The sequence below is a fragment of the Marmota marmota genome, unplaced genomic scaffold (assembly GCF_001458135.2).
Source record: "Marmota marmota marmota unplaced genomic scaffold, marMar, whole genome shotgun sequence".
NCBI classification, from domain to species: domain Eukaryota; kingdom Metazoa; phylum Chordata; class Mammalia; order Rodentia; family Sciuridae; genus Marmota; species Marmota marmota.
In genome coordinates, this window is record NW_025999842.1 from 35,049,364 (window position 1) to 35,067,175 (window position 17,812).

The following is a 17,812-nucleotide window of genomic DNA, read 5'->3' on the forward strand; positions in this document are numbered from 1 at the left end:
CTATAGCTAAAACACACCAGGTTTTTGGCAAAGCATACAATTGGGGAATCCCTGATTGAGCAGGTCCCATAATAACCATCTCATTATTAATGGCTCTTAAATCTTGTAATAATCCCCATTTACCAGATTTCTTTTTAATGACAAAAATGGGAGTATTATGGGGAGATACGGAAGGTTGTATATGTCCCTCCGCTAATTGTTGTTTGACCAGGCCATGGGCTACTTGTATCTTTTCTTTAGTCAGGGGCCACTGAGGAACCCATACTGGTCTTTCTGATTTCCAAGTAATTTTGATTGTCTCAGTGGCCCTTTCTGAAAACCCAATCCATGTCTATTTATTTCTTGATCTATTTGTAGCAGCCTCCTATTGTAGCTCCCCCCCTGATGGTTGTTTTTTCTCTAAGCTTTCTTCTTTTAAATGTTCCTCTATCTGACTAGCTCGAGAGACCTTCTCTTTTGCTTGACCTAACATGTTTTCTACCATAGTCTGGACCTCTAACAATTTACTTAACAGTTTTTCAGTTTGTTTTTTACTAATTTCTAATCTACTATAAAGGTAACTCAACCCAACAAGATAACATAAAACAAAACCGAAACAGAATGAAACAAAAACAGAACAAAAAATCGTTGTATCAATTTTCTCTTACTTAGGGCCGAACAACTTCAAACCTTGAGCCAACCATTTTTCCCAGTTTGCCTGAGAAAGTTCTAGGGATAGGCAGCTTGAAACAAAAACAAAATAAATCAAAACAAGAACACATTTTTTCTTGAAATGGTCACCCATTCTCTCGCCTTCCCTCGGGGCGAGCAATTTTACTTACCTCTGAGCTTCAGGCATTCCCCGCACGGGCCACCAATTGCCACAGTCTGGCTGGGCACAAAAATCACGAGCCACTCAAACAGGAACAAATTTTATTTTTGAAACTCCCACCAGTGCTCTGTATGCTCCCGGGAAATATGCCAACCCACACATGTGGCGTTCTCCCGGACCCACACACCAACCGCAAATCCCTCCTCCGGAAGTCCCTCCTACCGCACTTCCCCAACCAATGGGAACTCTCCGGGAGTCCCGCTAGAGCTCCAAAGTAGCATGCTGAGGCAGACAGCAGGGGTCTAATATCCATTTGAATGCAGATCTTAACATAATCACATCATCTCAATGGCTTGCTGGCATCACCTTTCAACCAAAAATGCCATGCATCATTACTACTTGGCTATGGCTCTTAGGACTGCTTGATGTTGGGTGGTATATTCTGTATATATCAATTAAGTCAAAGTTATTAAATTTATTATTGAGCTCTATGGTTTCTTTATTCAACTTTTGTTTGGAAGATCTGTCCATTGGTGAGAGAGGTGTGTTAAAATCTCCCATGATTTTTGTGTTGTGGTCTATTTGACTCTTGAACTTGAGAAGAGTTTGTTTGATGAACTTGGCTGCACCATTGTTTGGGGCATATATATTAATGATCATTAAGTCCTGTTGGTGTATGGTTCCCTTGAGCAGTATGCAGTGTCCTTGTTTATCCCTTTTGATTAACTTTGGCTTGAAGTCTACTTTATTTGATAAAATAAAATTTGTATGGACACCCCTGCTTGCTTCCGGGGTCCATATGAGTGGTATGATTTTTCCCAACCTTTCACCTTCAGTCTGTGTATGTCTTTTTCTATCAGATGGGTCTCCTGTAGGCAGCATATTGTTGAATCTTTTTTTTAATCCATTCTATTAGCCTATGTCTTTTGATTGGTGCATTTAAGCCATTAACATTTAGGGTTACTATTGAGATATGGTTTGTACTTCCAGCCATATTTGATCATGTATGTTACTTAACATGATTTGTTTTTCCTCTATGATTAGTTTTTCCTTTACTATACTACCTCCCGCTGTTGGTTTTCATTGTTATTTTTCATTTCCTCTTCCTGTAATGTTGCCAAGGATGTTTTGAAGAGCTGGTTTTGTAGCTGCAAATTCTTTTAACTTTTGTTTATCGTGGAAGATTTTTATTTCATCTTCAATCCTGAAGCTTAATTTCGTGGATACATGATTCTTGGTTGGAACCCTTTTTCTTTCAGCGTTTGAAATATGTTGTTCCAGGATCTAATAGCTTTCAGAGTCTGTGTTGAAAGATCAGCCATTATCCTGATTGGTTTACCCCTAAATGTAATCGGCTTCCTCTCTCTTGTGGCTTTTAAGATTCTCTCCTTATTCTGTATGTTGGTCATCTTCATTATTATGTGTCTTGGTGTGGATCTCTTATGATTTTGTACATTCGGTGTCCTGTAGGCTTCTAGTATTTGGATTTCTTTTTCATTCTTTAAGTCTGGGAAGTTTTCTAGTATTATTTCATTGAATAGATTGCTCATTCCTTTGGTTTGGACCTCTATACCCTCTTGTATCCCAATAACTCTTAAGTTTGGTTTCTTTATATTATCCCATAATTCTTGGATGTTCTGCTCATGATTTCTTAACATTCTTGCTGAGCTGTCTATGTTCTTTTCAAGTTGAAAAACTTTGTCTTCGTTGTCTGAAGTTCTATCTTCTAAGTGTTCTACTCTGCTGGTAATACTCTCATTTGAGTTTTTAATTTGGTTTTTGTTTCCTGCATTTCCAGGATTTCTCTTTGTGTTTTTTTTTTTTTTATATATATATCCTCTATCTCCCTATAGAGTCAATCTTTTGCTTCTTGGATTTGTTTATGTAATTCATTGTCAAAGTGATCTTTCATTGTCTGGATTTGCTGTTTAATGTCTTCCTTGAGACTCCAGATCATCTGAAGCATGTATATCCTGAACTCTTTATCTGACATTCCATCAGCTGCAGATATTACCTCATCTAATGTTGAATTGACCTGTATTGTTTGTGGTCCTTTCTTTCCTTGTCTTTTCATACTTCTCATGTTTCTTTCTAGCTTTGTGAAACTGTTGTGTTAATGGTTTTCCCCTTATATATTTATATTATTTTTGTATAGCTCCAAAATCCCTCTTTTGTGGAGAAAGACAATGTTAACAGTTCCCAATATCAACAGTACATCATCTAAGCACAAGTTTTCATTATTAATACATTTATAGTTAGATTCTAATTCTACAGATATTGGTTTTAATTATTATTTAAGAATATAGTCATTAGTTTCATAAAAGGCATACCCTATCTGGTGGCATATAGAAAACTTAATTTCAGACAAAGGATGTTATACTTAGAGGGAAAGAAGTGAGGGTATGAGGTTAAACTAACTTAGCAACTTTGGAGAACTCTAACCAATAGACTGATAATTTATGGAAGAATGTATAGACTCAAACTCCTATCTGTATTTAGATAGTTACCCTATGTATAGATACCAAAAGTTAGGAGGTTGAAAGTGGGATAGAGGGAATACAAATGAAGAAAAGAAAAAAAATAACAAGGAAGAAAAGAGAAATAAGAGAGAAGGAAAAAGAAAGTAAGATAGAAATAAAGAAAAAAATGGGGAGAAGGTGGGGTATATGCAATTCCTCTATATTATATTATTTTGGTGATTTGGTTGTTCATGCACAGTTCTTGGTTTCACATATGTTGAGGTTGTGAAAGAGAGAGAAGAAAAGAGAGAAAGAGAAAAAAAAAGTCAGAACACTGTTTTCCTTGCTTCCAGTAGGTGGCATTGTCTTTTCCTAGCTTGAGCCTCTGTGTTCAGGGTGGTGGATATAGCCAGTGTGAAAGGACATGAGCTTCCACCTGTATTTTCCCTACTCTAGTCTCTGAGATGGAAACCAGCTGCCTGTACAGTTGTTGTTTTGCATTGATAACTACAACCCCCAAAAGCTTGTGGGAAATATTTTGAGTTATCGCAGCTAAGGGTGGGGGAGTTGGAAATCGGGTACCTGGATCAGCTGCAGAACCGTGCTGGTAGCCACACCTGCTTTGATGGGTTTTAAGGGTTGATGGGCTTCCTCCGGACTAGCATGCCGGGCAGGGCCGGGCTTCCTCCTCCGGTCTGGCTTGGCGCCGGGCTTCCACCTCCAGTCGAGCTTGTCCCAGGAAAGGTTTTTACTGTAGGCAATATTTCATTGGATCACAAAAGCTAAATAAGAGTTTACCAAGATGAAGAGTATAAGAAATAAAATTCTTGGAAAAAATGAACAATAAGAAAGCCAGGAAATATTATTTAAATTTTAAATAGCAAGAAATTACTTGAGTTGCTGTGGGGGAACTCCTACAAGGAAAAAGCATTGAGTGATAAGAGGACTGAAAAGGAAATTGGGGACACTAAGACTCAGGGCTCAATTAAGAAAAAGAAGCAAGAAAAGAGGCTAAGAAGAAATAGGTCTAGAGGGCTGAGAAGGATCAAGAGAGAGTAGTGTTCCAAATGCCAAAGAAGGACTCTTACAATCCTACATCAAAAAGATGAAGATTTAAAAAGGCATTGTGTTTACTTTGACAATGGAATAATAATATCAACTGGAGCAGATCATTTGTAGGAACAGCAAGTGCTCTCAATTTCTCTAACTTGCAAGTTGTGAAGTTGTCTTACAAGTAAATCCTGACCTCAGTTAAATTTTTTTCCTACATTTTCACAAATGTTTTCCTACTACACTTAATATTCTGCTTATTTATTTTCCTGTCTTTCTTTTGTGGAATTATTTATGTTCTCATTATTTTAAATTCCAAATTAATTATTGTAAGTAGGGGCAAGTATCTGACAACACTAAATCTTTAACTGTAGGCAGTACATGAGCACTTGGTCATGTTTTCCTTTTATGTATGCTACATCTTACTCTGTGTATGTTAATATATTGACTTTTATTTACACTACATATATAACCATGTTTAAATAAGTATTTTTAAATGTGACAATACAAACACACATACACAAAAACATATATATATATATATATATATATATATATATATATATATCTCCATGTTTCTTTTTCTAAATATATGTGTACACAAATTATACCACACCTTATTTTAGGATTGTAAGACAGCTGCTTAAATATTATTTTATAAAACAAGGGTGTTGTAAAAATCAAAAGCAAATTTATATATGTGTGTGTGTGTGTGTGTGTGTGTGTATTCAATATATTATGGAACAAAGTAAACAGTTCCATTAAAAAGGGAGAAATCATTTTCATGTAATTTCAAACTTAAAAAATTATATGGATAGAACCACAAATTTATGGGTATTCTTTCCCATAATCACCATTTAAAAAATATTTGCTCCATTTTTTTCAATATTCTCTTTGTACCTACCTCTCTTTTTCAACTTTCATATATATGAAAAATGCTTGAGACCGTGAAATCATTCCCCTCTATTACTAATTACTTGCATGTGAATTTCCTAAGATATAAGACACTAAAATAAGCACAATAAAGTTACTTAAATAAGTTATTTAAATAAAATTATAAATAAGGAAATGAAACAATGATACAGTAGTATTATATAAACCACCAATACATATTCAAATTTTTTCCATTGTAACAATAATGTCTTATATAGACTTTTTTGTTTTCTGTGACATGATCAACTTCAGCATCATGTACTCTATCTTTTTTGTGTCTAATCTGAAATAATTTCTCTCCTTTCTTCATTTTACAGACTACAGCATTTTTGAATAATACATGCCGTAATATTGTTCAGATTTATTTCTTCTGATGTTTACTAATGATAAAATGAGGTTGAACTTTTTGAGAAAACAAACTGAAGTTATATGTCTTTAATGATCATAATAGGAGAAATGTCAGGTTGGTATAAACAGCAATATTCATGGTGTTAGCTTTCAAATGTTGGTTAAGGTGGTGTGTGCCAGAGTTTTACATGGTAAATTTTATTCTAAGAAATTAATAATTTGGGGAAATATACTTTAAAATGTTTAAAGAAGATCCTCTTCTTCATTCAAACTTCTTTTCCAATAATTTCTTCTATACTTACTTCATGATACTCCAGTCCAAATAGGTATTTTCCTTCTTATTCATTTATTTCTGCATGCATTCACATCAGTTATGACCGGGGCTTTCAATCTATCTATGGGACACAAATCCAGCCAATAATCTACTTTTGTATGATCTGTGAGTTAAGAATAGTTTTCCAATTTTAAATTATTGAAAAAATAATTAAGAATAAAAGCTTGGCATATTTTTCTTTCTTCCTAAAAACAACTGCATATTATCTTCATTCTTGCCATCTGGCCTACAAATCCTAAAACTCTGTCTGTTCCTGTCAATAACATTTGTCTACCCTTGGGAGAGACTCATATTTTCTTATTTTATTCAAAAAGTTGTGATCTACACTATGATTATGTATTGCAAAATTCAAATTGTTCCTGAAGTGGTCAGATGTGATACCTGCAAGCTGGCTCTGGTGCCCTTTTGATCTGTGTCCAGAATTCTTTGCATAAATCTTCACATTGTGGTACAAGATGTCTCAAGCTGCTCCTCTGTCCTTTCCTGCCCCACCTCTGCAATCAGCCATTGCTCTGTGTTCCTCTCAATCCCTCTTACTTGCTAGATGCACGTAACACTGTGTAGCTGGGAAGAAGGAAATCAAAATGCTCTCTGCTCATGAAAGCAGCTGTCTTATTCACTTGGCTGTTACACTTACTGGTCTAGATGTTTCACAGCAGATAATTATGTGGAGTCAGGGGAGAAAAAGAGGGAAGAGAGGAAGGCAAAAGAGTTCAAGAACCTCAAAAGGCCACAAATTTCTATGGAAAATTGTATTATAAAATCTAAAAACCTTCATTTTAATCCATAGTCTATTCCATTGATTTCTACTCTTCACAATTTGCTGTCCTCTGAAAATGAATTGTTTTACAAACATAGCCTTAGTTTTAGATAAATGTTATGTGAAATAAGAGACAGGTTTAATACTTATAAACTGAAATTAGTCTCAGATTACACCCTACTTTCTAACCAGGGAAGGTTTGAAAAGATTAGATATCTACCCTGGGATCAGATTCTGCATTTAGTGGGAACCTGAGAATCATTATCTAAGAGCTGCTTATATGAGCAACAGAAGACTGAGGAATGAGTTAAGATTCCATGGGAAGGCTGGGACTGTGGCTCAGTGGTAGCGCACTTGTCTGGCATGTGTGAGCCACTGGGTTCAATTCTTAGCACCACATATAAATAAATAAAATAAAGGTCTATCAATAACTAAATTAAAAAAAAGAGATTCCATGGGAGATGTTAGAATAGATCTGAGATGAAAAAACAATTATTGTGGAAAACAAAAAGGTAACATCTACCATTAAAAAAAAGTAACAGTATTGTAGGGGCATCAATTAGAAAGGGCAACCCAGTGTGCACTGGAAAAGGAATTTGTGTTTTTCAGAAGTTTATATAACCCCTAGAACTTTCTGTAGGTACCAGTTAAACAATAGAAGGAACAACTGGGTGAGTTTAGGGTAGATGATAGGAGAGTGCAAGAAGGGAACTGAAGAATAATCACCATCCCCTGAGATGGACTGAAAGATTTGACTTACCATCATTCAGATACAAGGAACTCTCCTTGTAGATTTCAATTAGAATCCTTGTGTTTTTTTCATAATTTCTGTAATTAAGTAAATGTGCCCTCTCTTCTCCTGAAGTTTTTTTTTAGTATCTCTAAAACGTTTGATCCCTTTAAAGAACCTGGGATCATCAATAATTGATATGCTTTTCCCAGCATCAACAAAATCTTATCCAATTTACACAAGCTGAGCTACCCAAATAGTTTCTAGGACAGTACTCATTGGCCAAAACAAACTCCATATGGACTATTTATTCCTCAGTGACACAGCAGATCATCCTGAAAATTTTGTGAGAGCTGGTTTTCCTTCAGCAGTTGATCTCAACAGTGAGTACTCACAGGATAGATTCAGAGACACTATCAATTCTCACCTCTTTTGAATGAGAGATTACTATATGTATTTACCTCCTTTTCTCCCTAATTATCTATGAACACCCCCCACCCCTTTTCTTTGGGACTTCCATGAAGGAATAAGGAGACACAGACAGGCTTCCTACTTACACAATCGCGTTATCCCACATGCATCAAAGCCATGCAAACAATACTGAGTAGCCAGTGGGCACCTCCTCACGTGCTTTCTCGATTGCTTCCCTGATACCATAGCTCTTAAAATTCTCTTTACCTTTAGACTGAAAGTTCAGTGACTAAATGTAATAAATAAGAAAAAACATTCATTTGAAATGTTTTCAGAAACTGTCCTGATACTCTTTCTCACCAGAGTTTCTGGAACCCTTGGTGACATTTCAGGGTGTGTGTGGACGATGTTGTGGGCTGGTAGGAGGCATGTGGTAGCAACTCACACTTCTCTTTTGCCTTTCTCCTCAACTTATACCTCCTACTATGGGCTTCTCCATTTATCCATATAATGCAGTGTAAATTCTCCCTCAGAAAATTGTTTAACAAATATTGTGTGAGTCTATACATATGAGAAAGAAGAAACAGGCTCAATATTTTAAAAATTTACTTATTCTCAGATTACAGCCTCTTTATTTACCAGGGAAAATTTGTACTTTGAAAATATTAAAGATTACCCTGGAATTAATTTCTGAGTTTAGTGTTTAGTATTTACTTCTCAAATGATGTATTCTGGTTCTAAGTTATTAGATTTTTCTGAGATTCTTTCACTAATTTAACATTCCATAAATATTTTTTAGACAGACCTAATAGAGTTGCTTGGCTGATCTGAATTTTGAAATGTTTTGTGTTTAGATTGTTCACTTTCTGTTGTTTATTATTTAAATTTGTATCCAATTTCTAATTCAAACACCTTCTATTGGAAATTATCATAATTTCTATGCAGAATCTTGTAACACTAAGGTAATATTTCTGAAGTAAAACCAATTGGCGTCCCTTAGGAAAAGCATTTTCTTCTATTTTTCACTAAAAACAGCTTCTCAAATCCCAAGCCTCAGAAGACATAAAAAATTATCAGAGACATAAAAAATTACCATAACTAAAAGTGTATCCATTAAAGAATTTATTTGTGTAATAATGAAAAATGTAAGGAATAAAAATGTAAGATAATTCTAAGATATTTTGGATTAAAAGCATGGCCAAAATGTCTGTTACCAATCTTTCCAGCACTGCTAACTGGGCAACTTTGAATAATTTGTTTGACTTCTCTGTGCCTTGATTTCCTCTTCTCTCTGTTTAGAATCATGGAGGTTTGAGGAAAAACTACCTAACTTCTTAGAATCTCTGTTTTCTCATCTTTAAAATAATTATGATAAAAATACAACAATGTTGGATTAACGTAGTTTTAAGTAATTTAACGTATGTGATGTGTTTAGCATAGTAAGAGAGTTAATATATATAAGACTTTGAAATGGTACTGGCATGTATTTATCACTAAGTATACAAAATAATAAAGTCCTATAGTATATTAAGAACTTGAAGAGGATTTTGTTTGTACTTGTAGGTGAAAAATCATGGACAATAAGAATTCATACTTATATAACTTTAAAGGCCACTATTTACAACGTCAGTTTGCTAAAATTGAAATACTGGAAGCTATAGAAGATTTTGAAATTAGAGATGATGATGTCTTCATAATAACATATCCAAAATCTGGTAAGTGTAAGGAGTGGCCTCCTGATATTCTTTGCTTTGGATTGGTATATATGTGTATAAATGTGCTATTTCCCAGACATCAGCAGCAGCCTACATTTGGATATCCATTAAGGATCAGAAAAAAGTTACGCGAAATTCAGATCTCTACTATGTTAGAAATACCTTGTGTCAGAAAGGCAAAAATGTATTTCTGCAGGAAGTTGGGCTAAAGAAGGTACTAAGAACCTTTATAAATGGTGGCTTCTACTTCAGCAGGGAGTGACACATGGAGGGCTTGGTTTGCACTTTTACAATGGTCAATGCAGACTAAAAGGTAAAGCTGTAGATATTAAGATTTCACACACAGTGTTTTCTTATTTATGATGTGGTTGTCCCAGAACACCACACAAAATAAAGTTGGTCATACATGGATTGGTGAAACATGATATATTTTCTAAATATGTACAGTTTTTCACTTCAAGTCAGCCTGTCTCCTTAAATATTTTACAGAGTTTGATGGGCACTGAGGAAATCATTCTATCTCACTAAACTCTGGAACTCAAGACTTCCATTGTCACAATCTGAGAATGGTCTAAAATTGTATTCTATATGTAAGCTAACTTGTTAACTTGCCATAGTTTTATATATGCTGACAGATGACAAGAGAGTTACGAGTTAAATACTAAGGATGTTGTCGTTTATGGTACAGTAAACAGCATGAGTCTATTGCTTGCATGGGTTTCCTTTGGAAAATTGACTTCCACCAATCTTTATGGATCCCAGTGCTTTTGAAGTTCTTGAATTATTTTGTTGAGATGGAAGAGTTGAATTATAGTTTGCCTAGTGTGTGGTCACATCAAATACCTTGATAATTACAGCAATATTTGATGGTATTGCTTATTTCAATGATAAGAATCAGTTCCGTTTCTTTACGATGTGTATTCATAGATTTTCTAACTCTAGCTCAGATACTCATTTGGAGTTCAGACACACAAGCCATCATAAGACTTGGCAGAGATAGAACAGTAGAAAAATAGCAGTTTCACGTGATCACCCATTGGTATGGCTACCAAAGAACTTAATAATCACCAGCAAATTGCCAAGTGCTTCTGGATATCCTGGGCCAAGATTGTAGTGGTTGATGAAAACTTATGTAGGGCCATAGAGGACACCATAACTTTTATTGTTATCAGCTTTGGAGCCTGAAATTTCTTGGCATGAGCAATTTTTCAAAATTGTGGGTTCTGCTTCATAAGAAGCACTATTATCCTGCTCTTGAGAACAGTGGGATTTGTGTGTTCAAGTCCACATTGCCACTCATAAATAATTCAAAGTAATCATTAATAAATAAATAAGGGAAAACCTTAGTACCATTACATGTGACCACATCTGGGTCCAATCTAATTGGAAATGGAGTAGGACATTTCCATGAATTTCCCAAATCCCTTCATAGCCTGTGAGCAGATTTGAACTCATTAAAGAACCAAGAATCAATAAGAACATTGAAATTTTTGGTCTTCTCTTTCCCTATAATGTGTGTTATCATGGTTTCCCGGGAATATGACATAAGAATATTTCATAACCTTAAATGGTAATAAAAAGGGGGGAAGAAACTGAACATGCTATAATTTTGTTAATTTGTCTAAACTTCTAAAAGATAAAGTTTTAAGAAAGAAGTTGCAGTCAATTTGATGATTACCATTTTTAATATGCATGTGAGGAGAAAAAGCATTCTCAAATGCTATTTACTAAAGAGCACAGAAGTACTAACGAAGACAGAAGTACCCATAAAATGTAGTAAAACAGAACTCAATATTATAATTTATTTTATGAAAATCTAGAATAAATGAAATCAAAGAATCTAAGCAGAAAGACATGGCAGAGTGGGAAGTGCTAATTCCCCTGATGTGATCAACTCAGTCTCTGTGCGTATGTGGAAATATCACACCCTACATCATCCATAGGTCGAATTATTACAAGTTAATAATAAAAAAAAAGACCTCACATGGAATACAGGAAACAAAGAGAACATCAAGAATTAATCCAAGTCATCACTGTCACAGAATCAGAACAATCACAACTCCTTAAGTGAGAAAGGAACTAAGACGATTTGATTTTATCTTTACTAACTTTAATATAGACAAAAAGCAAACCAGAAATTGGGCAAACTCATTAGCATATTTGGAGTGTTTTAAAGAAAAAAAGCTCAAGTGATTTCACGATGCATGAGATTACTGTTGATATTTATTATTTCAACTCCTTCAGGTTTGAAAACAAGATGATTTATCTTTACAAGAACCTTCTGGACTCAGCAGATTCTATCCTTGATTTATTTTGAGGGACATCGTAACAGAACTGAAAACATCACAACAGCCCTTAGAGCTCCCTTCGTTGAATACAATAATCACAATGTGGACCATAGCAAAAGACCATCTCCTCGCTTCTTCACTTCCCATCTACAGTATAATTTAGTACCCAAAGGTCTGAAGAATCAAAAAGCTAAAGTAAGTCATACAGATTAATTAACCATTTTGGGGACAGAAAAACTAAATCCCCTTATCCACATACTTTCAAATGTTATAATTATTCTATGCTTAGGATGTTGTCTTGCACATTATATGAAGTTATAAATATATGTATACTCTTGAGCTATTGCACGTATAATTCTATAGTTTATCACAAAATGTCTTTCACATTGGCCATAAAATTCTTTTTTATGGTTTCATAGGATTTTATTTTATGGTTCACAGTATTTAATATGTATTTAATCAACAAGGTAAGTTGCAGCAAATGTGTATATTATATTTTAATAAACATTCTTATGAAGGTTCACATGCTTTTATTCTTGTGCCATGTTTCACTGAAGATGGAATTTTCAGATTAAAATAGCCAACTATTTTAAGTGTTGGCAGTCATTACCTCCTTTTCTTCTATAATGTATCAATTTACTCTTTAGTAAATAGCATTTGAGAATACTTTTTCTCCTCACATGCATATTAAAATTGGTAATCATCAAATATGACTAATATCCTAGAATAAAAACAATTTGTTCTTGAGTACATTGCAAACCTTTTGATTTTAATAAGATTACCTTTTATATTTTTATAGGACCTTAAATAACCTTTAAATATCCATTTGCCCATTTTTCTCTAATTTGTCTTATTTACTGTTTTATGGAACAATTTCCATAAGGCAGTGTTTTCCCAATCAATGGACTACCTTTAAAAATTGTTGAAAGCTTTTAATTTTATGTAACTGATCTGTTAACGTTACTTTCATGACTTGTAGCTTTGGTGCTTTAGTAAGGAAACACTTTCCCACTGCAAAGATTATGCAAATACTCTCAAGCTTTTACCTAATTAACTTCATTTTTTGTTCTTATTTATGATTATAAGTTATATTTCATACAACACATGATGAAGCACATAAATATTGCATGATACTTATCCAACAGTTTTACCAATTGATCTAACACAATTTCTTGAAAGATTTGCTTTAAAAAATTTCCACTATTTTGAAATCTACATATTGACATACTGAATCTCTATTGTTCCTCTCTTCCTACTGTCCATTCTTCATTCCAAAAATAGATACTTCTGTTTGATATGTGATAATTTTTCGTTGGTTTACATATTTTAACTAATAATGCAAATTATCTCATCCACCTTAAAAATATTTTAAACCCACAATGATTTTTAAATGTGGATTTTTAATTTAATAGAAACAGGGATTAGTTCTGAGCCAGCTAGCATTACAATATTCCAGCATTCGTCCATCTTCATTCTGTGGCTCTATTTTATCAAGTCTACTTACTTTCATGTCTTCCGTATGTACCTTATCTTGTTCTCAGTGTATTTTTACCCACTATGTGTAGATCTTAAATGGCTGAGAAAAGTATAGCATATTTTCCCATGATCTTATCAATTTACTCCAATTCTATGGTTTCATATTTCATTTTCATTTATTCTGGAATGATGAAAATTTTATATTCTCTCCTGTTTAGAGTTTTCAGAATACAAGGTGTTTTCAATTTCACTGAGTGCTATCCTCTGAAGAAGTTACTTCTTTTAGGAATCATAATTTAGTATTTCCTACTTTGTGATTAATGCTTTCATTTTAATTATCCTTTTCATGTTTTGTTTGCATTTCTCTTTCTACTTCTTGAATTAAGTATTTAGTATATCTACTTCCAAATATATATTTTTGAATTTGAACATTTTAAAAGGATACATATCCTTTTTAGTATGGGTATGGATACAATTTTGTTAATGCTTTAGATACTCTGTCATATCAGCTTTATTTTTCTAATTGATTCCGCTCTTTTGATATTGTTTTTTTATTTGTAAGAGTTTATATAATTACCTATCATCAGATAATGGTACTTTAAGAGTTCTGATTTTGGGCCAGGCATGGTGCAAGAAGATTGTGGGTTTCAAGCCAGCCTCAGCAAAAAGTGAGATGCTAAGCAACTCAGTGAGATCCTGTCTCTAAATAAAATATAAAATCGGGCTTGGGATGTGACTCAGTGGCCGAGTGCTCCTGAGTTCAATCCCAGTACAGAGTTCTAATTTTAGGGACTTATTATTGTCAATCATACAATCAGTTTTTTCATGTGTAATGTGTTCCACAACTACATAAGAAAAAGAGATAACTTCTGTGTGCTGCTGGGTGCAGTGGTGCACTCCTATAATTCCAGAGCCTCAGGTGGCTGAGATAGGAGGTTCCCAAATACAAGCCAGCCTCAGCAATTTAGTGAGGCCATGAGCAACTAACTTAGTGAGACTCTGTCTCAAAATAAAATATAATATTTTATGCCTTGTTCTGTTTTCTTTCCCTGTCCCACCCCGGGGATTTTTGCCAAATGGTTTTGTTTATTCTAGTTTTTTAATGCTATTTTCACTACTGCATAGTTTTACAAGTTGTGTTGGTAGTTCTATCAGATCTATACTTTCTCTTCATTGAATAATTAGGTTACACTAATACTCTGCTATAACTACATGCTGCTAAGAATGTTCTTGAGTGTGTAACCTGGGCACATCTGCAGCAGCTTCCCTAGATTATACATCCAAGAAAGGAACTGCAAAGCCACAATGCAAGGATGTTCAACTTTATGGGGTGAGGCTGTATATTGTTAAGAAAGCACCTGTATCCGGTCATACTGATATCAGTAATTCATGTGTTCTTAGTTTCTTATTTTATCCCTAGTAATTTTACATATCAGACTTTTAAGTTTTTATCAATATGATAGTTGTAATCTCAAACTAATTTTAATTTGCATGTCCATACTCAGTTATGAGATTAAACGTGTTTTTTTTTAAACAGAGGTCTAAACTTCATTTTCTATTTTCACTTTTTCCAGTACTACACATCAAATATCAGATAATATCAAGGATATTCAATTAATACAGTCTATGTAAACTAATTTAAAATATTTAAAATCTTTATAAATAATTAATTCCACTTTTTAGAAATTTGTCTTACATTCTTGCACACATGTGAACCATCATATAAATGATGGTATTAATTGAATTGAATTGAATTAATATCAAAAAGAATAAATTCGTAACCACCTAAATTTCCAAGACTAGCAGACTATATGAAAATAATTATGATTCAATATGGTAATAAAATATTATGTAGCTGTTAAAAATTTGTAATAATAACCAAGGATTGCTAAAATTATTTTGTACTTCTCCTTGTAGGTTCTTTATGTCTACAGAAATCCTAAAGATATTTTGGTCTCTTTTTTTTATTTTACAAATTGGCTAGCTATATTAAAACCTTCAGATACACTTGACCATTTCATGGAAAAGTTTCTAGATGGAAAAGGTAACTAAGACTTTACTTATCAAGCAACATGTTTATGAAACAATGCTGCCAAAGGCCAAATTCCCTAATTTAGGAAACATGTTTTAGAGAGACAGGGAAGGACAATTGTAGACCATGGATGTTTGTGAGTAATTACTATTGTACATCAACTTAACCACACATGGCTTTTCTATCCTTGCCAGGACCATTGGGGGTTGTCAAATTTGTGAAGCCTATTGTTTAGGAAATATTTTAACCAGACCATAAGAGGTGCAAGAATATTCTAGCAATTTCATCTAACTAGAAATGTAGGTAGCGTCACACATTCATGAATTGTTAAGAACCAGGAGGAGTTTCTGTGCTATGTCATGGACCTGTGGTAGGCTGTCAAGGAAGCTATGGAATTTTCATTCCACTCTGAGGAGGATGGATAGATAAGAGATTGGAGAGTGGCATCAGGATCTCTCTCCTTTAAAGACTGTGTTCAGGTTCTGTATCATTGTAGATGGCTAATGTTATTATCCAGAGATCTTAAGGAACGGAAAAAATGAAAACATGTTTTCAGTGAAGGAAGCAGTAAAAAATTTACCTTAAAAATTTATCTTCAAACTTAGACCCTTGGGTTTTATTTCTGTATTATTGCTTTCTTTCAATATATAGAACAGTTTTGCATAGGGAGGTTTCTATGAAAATCATGTGATTGTTTCCCAATACAGTACCCATTTAAAAACAGTAATATAGATGTCAGTTGGTAGGAAATTTTTATTTCTGAATAGCTATTGTTATTCAAAAGGAGGAGGAGGAGGAGGAGGAGGAGGAGGAGTTCAATAAGTGCAACATCTTCATCTATATTTTCACTTCTTTTTTTCCACAGTGGAAGCAAACTGTTGGTTTGATCATATAAGAGGCTGGTATGAACGCAGAAATGACTTCAATATTATGTTCATGTGCTATGAAGATATGAAGAAGGTGGAATAAGAAGGCTATTTTAAAATATATGTATATATTCTCCTAAGCCCTTTATTCTCTTGGTTTCTTCAAAACACATTCTTCTAGTCATTTTCATATCTAACTATTCCTTAGACTTTTAATGGTGCAGGGAAGAGGGTGGCATTCCTAATTTCCTGCCTATCCCTTATTAACAGGTATTCCTCAGGGCTGTGTTCTCACTATCCACAGTCATTATCCACAGTCACATTGCTATATCCACCACATATGGCAATGAAGGCATCTGACCCCTTCCATGATGTATCTTTCTGAATGTTTTTATTTTCCCTGTCCCTAGTTCCCAGTTCTGTATTTCTCTTTTCATCTGGGTTTAACTTTCTAGGAAATTTATTCACTAATATCTCCATTTCGATTAATGAGCTTAGGTCTATTTTAAGTCTGAAATCTCATAGAATTAATCCATCTTTCCTATGAACAGCTATTGCATATAGTATTTCTGGTTTGGTTTTATCCCCATTGCACTTCTTAATTGTGGTAAAATATCCATAACTAAAATATACCATTTTAACTATCTTTTCAAAGTTATTTCAAATGATCTTTATTTTATTTATTTATTTATTTATTTTTCGTTATTTGTTTGGTTGGTTGGTTTGGTTTGGTTGCTACTGGGGATTGAACCCAGGGATTCTCTACCACTGAGTTACATTACCTGAACTTTTTGATAATGGATTTCAGTATGGCATGTTCATGTATACATATAACATATTTTGATCAATTCCACACTCTCCCGTACGCTCCCTTATTTCTCTTCTCACCTCCCCGACTCCTTTCTTCTTCTCTAATAGTCTCTTCTACATTCATGCCTTCCTTTTCTTCCCTCTAAATCCCACATAAGAGAGAAAAAAATGTGATACTTCTATTTCTGAGTCTGGCTTAGTTTGCTTAAAGTGATGATCTCCAGTTCTATTCGTTTTTCTGAAAATGACATTATTTTGTTCTTTAAGAATGAATAGTATTCCATTCTGTGCATATACCACATTTTTTCTTTATTCATTTATATGCTGATGGATACCTAGGCTGTTTTTCTATATTGAATATTGTGACTCTTGCTGCTATGAACATGAACATGCATGTATCACTCTATGCTAAATTTAATGCTTCTGGATAAATTCAAAGGAGTGGTAGAGCTGGGTCGTATGGTAGTTCCATTTTTAGTCTTTTGAGGAACTTCCATACTGATTTTCATAATGTCTGTACCAATTTGCAGTCCCACCAACAGTACATAAGGGTTCATTTCCCCTCTCACATTCTTACCAGCATTTATTGGGGTTTTTTGTTTGTTTGTTTGTTTGTTTTGGTTTGGTTGGTACTAGGGATTAAACCCAGGGGTACTCTACCACTGAGTTACACTTCCTGCACTTTATTATTATTTTTTTTTAATATTGGGACAGGGTCTCACTAAGTTGGTGAGGCTGGCGTTGAACTTAAGATCCTCCTTCCTCAGGCTCCTGTGTTACTGGTGCATT

At 34.1% G+C, this 17,812-nt stretch overlaps 1 protein-coding gene across 4 annotated transcripts in view; it reads left to right on the forward strand.

Annotated features, from left to right (window-relative positions):
* The window catches only part of LOC107154837 (amine sulfotransferase-like), a 45,670-nt gene that overhangs the window by 17,253 nt on the left and 10,605 nt on the right, over positions 1 to 17,812 (forward strand). For 3 of the 4 annotated variants that reach the window (XM_048792601.1, XM_048792557.1, XM_048792636.1), the window contains 5 exons: positions 5,571 to 5,716; positions 9,400 to 9,551; positions 11,826 to 12,034; positions 15,233 to 15,359; positions 16,213 to 16,307. In XM_048792601.1, coding sequence (XP_048648558.1) covers positions 9,410 to 9,551; positions 11,826 to 12,034; positions 15,233 to 15,359; positions 16,213 to 16,307 — 573 coding nt within the window. In that variant the 5' untranslated portion in view covers positions 5,571 to 5,716; positions 9,400 to 9,409. Of the gene's footprint in view, positions 1 to 5,570; positions 5,717 to 7,236; positions 7,809 to 9,399; positions 9,552 to 11,825; positions 12,035 to 15,232; positions 15,360 to 16,212; positions 16,308 to 17,812 lie in introns of those variants that run through there. The other variant, XM_015500566.2, reaches the window with a different exon arrangement.